The sequence below is a fragment of the Corylus avellana genome, chromosome 6 (assembly GCF_965113065.1).
Source record: "Corylus avellana chromosome 6, dhCorAvel1.hap1.2, whole genome shotgun sequence".
Taxonomy (NCBI): domain Eukaryota; kingdom Viridiplantae; phylum Streptophyta; class Magnoliopsida; order Fagales; family Betulaceae; genus Corylus; species Corylus avellana.
The window spans coordinates 19,428,919-19,435,187 of NC_142495.1; the positions used below are offsets into that span (position 1 = coordinate 19,428,919).

The 6,269-nt window shown below is 35.3% G+C and overlaps 1 protein-coding gene across 1 annotated transcript; it reads left to right on the forward strand.

Moving 5' to 3' along the window:
- Window positions 1–1,668: 1,668 nt before the first annotated feature.
- On the forward strand, window positions 1,669–4,296 carry LOC132187966 (uncharacterized). Its single transcript, XM_088517636.1, has 3 exons — window positions 1,669–1,718; window positions 1,899–2,917; window positions 3,356–4,296. Exons 1-3 carry the CDS (start codon window positions 1,669–1,671, stop codon window positions 4,294–4,296), a joined length of 2,010 nt encoding a protein of 669 aa, XP_088373762.1.
- Window positions 4,297–6,269: the final 1,973 nt, after the last annotated feature.

Genomic DNA, 6,269 nt, shown 5'->3' on the forward strand with positions numbered 1-6,269 from the left:
CCTCAAATGGCAGAAATCGCCTCAAGGCTTCTTCAAAATCAACTGGGACGTTTCTCTTAATGTGAAGCGGCAACAAATGGGAATGGGGATTGCAGTCCAGGATCATGATGATGGCTTGTTGGCCTCCTTTCGTGCTACAATGGAGTACATCAATGACGCAGCCACTGCAAACACTACAAAAAAACTAATTTTTCTTGAATGGGATTTATTGATATGTTAAGCCCCTTCACACGCCAGTAAAGTTTATTGACGTGGCGTTCTTGACGTGTGCTCAACATTAAAAATATGAGTGTCACTAAATGGGATTTCTTGACCTGTGACTGTCTGCCACGTCATTAATTCTTGACGTGTCAACTAACACGTCAATAAATTATTGATGTGCCAGAAATTGACACGTCAATAAATTTGTTGACGTGTCAATTTCAAAACGTCACTAAAGTTTAGAAATTATTAAAAAAAAAAATTAATTGTTTTCACCATCATCACTTTCTCTCTCTCCGGAGAAAGAGAATGAGAACCTTTCATTGGAGAAACGAAGGGATCCCTTCGTTTCTCCAGCTGAAACGAAGGGAGAGAGAGAGAGAATGGCCAGCACGCCATTCTCTCCTTTTCTCACTCTCTCTCTCTCTTCTTTTCTCCATTTTCGGTACATTTGCTGGAATAGGAATCACCCAGAAAAATTCCCCAACAAAATCCGGATAAACCTGAAAAAATAAAAAATAAAAATCATACCCAAAAAATCACAAAAAATCAGACCCAAAAAATCTTCAAAAACCCAAATCCTCTCAGACAAAGACGGAGGAAGGGGAGGGCCGGTGTAGGCCAGGGCCCTCCCTCAATTTTGCAAGAAAAAAATTTTAGCAAGAAAAAAAAAAAAAAACTAATTTAGGCCCATTGGCCCTGTCCAATATATTTTTTTGGCCCTATCCAATATATTTTTTGGCCCTGCCCAATCAATTTTTTGGCCCTAGATTTTTTGTTTGGGCTTATACCCATAAACCCATTCAAACACACACAAGAGTTGTCGATTGCAGAAGGAAAATCCCGATACTGCAGTAGAATGAAAAAAATAAAAATAAGAATAAAATAAAAACTTGAAAATCGCTATTGCAAACCTTGATCTTTCAGTATCCTCTGTAGTCTCAAAGAAGTAGAAAGAACTTCACTTGAACTTGAAGTCTTGATCTCCGGCACCGGCAGGCGGCAGCTGCGGCAATAGATATTATAGATTGTGAGTTTTGAAAACCCTAACTTCAATTTGTATGCTTGCTTTACTTCACCCAGAAATTGTATTCACCAATCACCATTGTAGTCTGTTCACAACCCACAAGAGCTGGATTTAGGCAGTATCTGCAACTTGTGCTTCTTGCCTCTTGCCTCTTGGCACTTCTTGCACTATGCTCTGTCACTGTTCTTTATGTTTTCTCTTCTTGGGTTTCTTGAATTTCAGTGGATTTGAATTTTGAATGCGGTTAAATGATGTGAATGAGGGTTGAGAGAGAGAAAAGGGTTATGCTTGTTGGGAATGGGTTATTCTTTGATTCACTGATTGGTTTTTGTTTCTTTTCTCTTCTTTTTTGGCAATTTCAAAGATTGTACAATTATTTTTCCAAGTAAAATTCTATTTGTAATTGTATGAGTTTGAGAAACAGTGAAAAAGAGACATGTATGGGTTTGAGAAACAGTGAAAAAGAGACATTCAAGTTGCATGTTCCAAGGTTATTAAATATGGTTATTTCGGTATTATGGTTATTAAATATTGAGAATATTGGTTGTTAGAATTTAAACATTTAATTGGAGAATTTGATACATAAAAGCTATTTTATTTTACATAATGACCATGTAAATTTATTTGTAGATGATGGGAAAGCCAAATACAATACTTGAACTTTTCAAAGGAAAAATGCACAAAGTTCAAATGCCAATGTTGGTGATACATCATCGCCAACTTCTGATATCCCAATTTATGAAAATTCTCCTAAAAAACCTCGGAGAGTTGATGCCAATCAATTTGATATTAGTTCATTGGAGTATGATCCTGGATTGCGTCGTCAGATATGGGATAATGATGTTAATCAACGAGATGAAATTCGAAGAGCTTACATTAAAGCTGGTCCGTACCGACGTAATATCTCAAAGTACCCAAAATCTGGACAAGCAAATCACCTTCGTAGCTTTCAACCTTCGTGGTTCTTGCTATTTCCTACATGGCTTGAATATTCACCTGATAAAGATGCACCTTTTTGTCTTCCATGCTTCCTCTTTAGTAAGCCATCGGGACATCCTACGCAACGTGTATTCACTATAGATGGATTTAAGAATTGGAAGAGAGTTAGAGATGGAAAACATTGTGCATTTCTCAATCATATAGGGAAAGATCCTAATTCATTTCACATAATTGCTGAGAGGTCATATGAAGACTTGAAGAACCAATCTCAACATATACAAAATGTGTTTGAAAAAGCCACTTCTGAACAAATTGCAAACAATCGACTGCAGTTGAAAGCCCCAATTGATGCTGTTCGAGTGCTTGCATTTCAAGGTGTTGCTTTTAGAGGTTGGGATGAAAGTGTGAGTTCAAAGAATCATGGAAATTTCCTTGAAATATTAGATTTGACGGTTTCATATAATGAACAGATTGCTGAAGTGATAGCTAAAGTTCCAAAGAATGCCTCTTACACATCACCAACGATACAAAAAGAAATTTTACATGTTTTTTCAACCAAAGTGAAAGAGGCAATCCGTGATGAAATTGGTGATGCAAAGTTTTGCATAATTGTTGATGAAGCTCGTGATGAGTCAATGAAAGAGCAAATGGCTATAGTTTTAAGATTTGTTGACAAAAATGGCTTCGTGCAAGAACATTTTTTTGGGCTTGTTCATGTCTCTGATACTATGGCATTAACCCTAAAAAAATGTATATATTTTGTATTGTCTCAACATAGACTAGATATTCAAAACATTTAGGGGTAGGGAAACGACGGTGCAAGTAACATGCGAGGTGAGTTGAATGGGTTACAAGCTTTGATTTCAAATGATTGTCCATATGCCTACTACATTCATTGTTTTGCACATCGTTTGCAATTGGCATTAGTTGCAGCATCAAAAAAAGTTATTTCCATTCATCAATTTTTTACCAATTTGAGTTCTATTGTCAATATTGTTTGTGCTTCATGCAATCGATTTGAAGAATTGTGGGTTGCTCAAGCTGCTGAAAATCCTTACATGATTGAAATTGATGAGATTGAGACTGGAAGGGGACTTAATCAAATTAGTACTTTACAACGGGCTGCAGATACTCGTTAGAGTTCTCATTTGAGATCAGTTTCTAACTTAATCAAAAATTTTAGTCCAGCTTGTGAAGTTATTATTAAACTCATTGATATGGGAACTACTTCTTCCCATCGAGCAGAAGCAGATTCAGTTCATCAAGTAATGACTTCATTTGAATTTGAATTCATCTTACATCTCATGAAAGAAACTATGCAGATTACCGATCATCTATGTCAAGCTTTACAATCCAAATCTCAAGATATTTTAAGTGCCATGCATCTTGTTTCATCCACTAAAGCGTGTATTCAACAATATAGAGATGAAAAATGGGATGTTTTACTTGCCAATGTGAAATCGTTTTGCAATAAACGCAACATAGATGTTCCAGATATGAATGCTCGTTATGTTGCGAGAGGAGGTCAAGCTCGCCATCAACAAGCCGACTTTACAATTGAGCATCATTATCGAGTGGATATTTTTTGTGCCGCAATAGATTCTCAATTGCAAGAATTAAATCGCCGGTTTAGTGAGGATGCAGTAGAGTTGCTTATTCTCGGCTCAGCTCTTGATCCTCGAGTTGCTCGTGCTTCTTTTAGAATTGATGATATATGTCGGTTGGTAAACAAGTTTTATCTGCAAGACTTTACCGATCATGAAAAAGAACAGTTGGAAATAGAACTTCACCATTATGAGCACAATGTAGTTCAACATGCAAGTTTCCAAGGATTGTCAAATATTTCTGAATTGTGCCAATGGTTGGTTAGAACCAGAAAATCAACTATCTATCAACTTGTTTTCCAAGTTGTTGTACTTTTGCTTACTCTTCCTGTTTCTACCGCAACTACAGAACGAGCATTTTTAGCTATGAAAATTGTCAAAACTAGGCTTCGCAACAAAATTGAAGATGAGTTTCTAACAGATTCTCTGATGTTGTACATCGAAAGAGAAATTGCTACAACATTTAGTACAGATTCAATCATTGATGGTTTTCGGGATATGAAAAAACGAAAGGTTCCATTTTGATAGGTGTTTGAGCTGAAATTTGAAATGTATTATGAAACAATTATTTATGTTTCTTTTTTTGGTTTATTTTTTTCATTAAAACTGAATTGATGTCAATTTTGTTCTTACATATTAATTTGATCTTCAATCTTAATGTAGTTTTCATTCATGCTTTCACCATTACTTAACTAGTTTAATATATTTTTCATTTCAATTAAAAAATAAAAATTAAAATTAAAATAAAAGGTAATTTATGCCTTAGCCCGGCCCCAGGCCATTGGATTTCCTGGATCTGTCCCTGCTCTCAGACTAAATCATAACCCAGCACACCTATTCACAATCAAAACTAAATATCCTCTAAAGAGATATTGAAATTTTGTGAAGAAAGAAAGAAAAACGAAATATGACGGATGGAAGGCCTTAATTCATGTAAAGGTTTCGAAGGGTTTCATAAATAGGAGTGTTGGTGGCCATACATAAACAAAATCAAATAACAAAAAGCTACTAGAATTTCATCAAACAAACACCCATTTGTCTCCTCCAAAAATATCACAACAAATCCTCTCAAACCAAACACACAATCGACCACTCGCACCCAAAATCCGCAAAGCATGGGAAACAGGGGAGGGGATATCCACAAAACGGGAGACCGGAGAGCGAGAGAGAAAGAGAAAGAGAGAGGAGCTTACTGTGGTCTGCCGAAAGAGAGATGCGAACTTGGATCTGCTGAGAGAGAGACAACGAGCTCGAGAGGTGGGGACTAGGCGTGTAGAGGGAGCTGGCCAGGAATAAAAAAGAGAGAGAAGAGGGAGCTGGCCAGAAATGGGGAGTACTGGGCATGCAAAGAGAAGAGGGATAATGAGAGAGGAGAGAGAGTGTGGGGGACCAAATAAAAGAAGAGGGAAAAAGTTGAATTAAGAGAGATCTCCCACACATTTTTTAATGACGTGCCAACATTTAACACGTCAAGAAATTATTGATGTGTCACATATAACACGTTAAGATTTTTTATTTTTATTTTTTGACGTGACAAATGTGACACGTTAAGAAATTCTTGACATGTTACATTTGACACGTCAAGAAAATACATTGAAAATACTAAGAGAAAAAAATGATATGATTACTTATTTTTTAAAAAATACTATTCGAATTATTAATTATTATTTATTGACATGTCAAAATGTGACACGTCAATATTTCTTGACGTGTCAAAATGTGACACGTCAATATTTATTGACGTGTCATTTTGACGTGACAAATGTAACACGTCAAGAATAATTATTGACGTGTCACAATTTGTCTCGTCACTAAAGTATATAAAATAATTTTCATAGTCACGTATACTATATTCTATAATTATAAGTTATTACTTATATATATAATAACTTATGATCACCTATAGAATTATAGTTATATATTATATTATATAGCATATATAACATACAGTTACTATTGACATACATATTATATATACTATAATAAATGTTGACTATTGTCTATATATATTATATACTAGACTATTAATAGTAATTTTTTTTTTCCCTATGTAACTGCTAATAGTAGTTACTCACATTTGAACTAGAGAATATCTAGTTAATTATAGTAGATGGGTATTTTTGTCCCCTTAAAAAGTATAAAGAAAAAAAATACTCTTCTAATATAATTAATTGGATATTCTCCAGTTCATTAGAACTAGACAGGACTTCAACCATATTAAATGCTCTCAACTACTTACGTAGGAGAGGACACAAGGAGAATACCAGAAGAGCACCTACCATAAGCAAGTAGTTTGAGTAATCAGCAACCTATATATGGGCCTTGAATTTAAGGCTACAAGAGAGCTCCTTCTCTCTCTGGACTCATCCTTTCTCTTTAGGTTTTTCTCAAGCAAAAGGTGGCAAAAATAGGGTTTAAGAAGCATAAGGATCTATCTAAAGGCATGCAAGATCACTCACAAGGGCTAAGGTGCCAAACGTTTTTTTTAAAAAAAAACT

What these genes read in the sequence shown, in the direction of transcription:
- LOC132187966 (XM_088517636.1), top strand. Translation starts at nt 1,669, where the DNA reads ATGGGTTTGAGAAACAGTGAAAAAGAGACATTCAAGTTGCATGTTCCA. An exon ending in TTCAAGTTGCATGTTCCAAG is followed by an intron (nt 1,719 to 1,898) that starts GTTATTAAATAT and finishes AACTTTTCAAAG; the next exon opens with GAAAAATGCACAAAGTTCAA. An exon ending in GGCATTAACCCTAAAAAAAT is followed by an intron (nt 2,918 to 3,355) that starts GTATATATTTTG and finishes ATTTTAGTCCAG; the next exon opens with CTTGTGAAGTTATTATTAAA.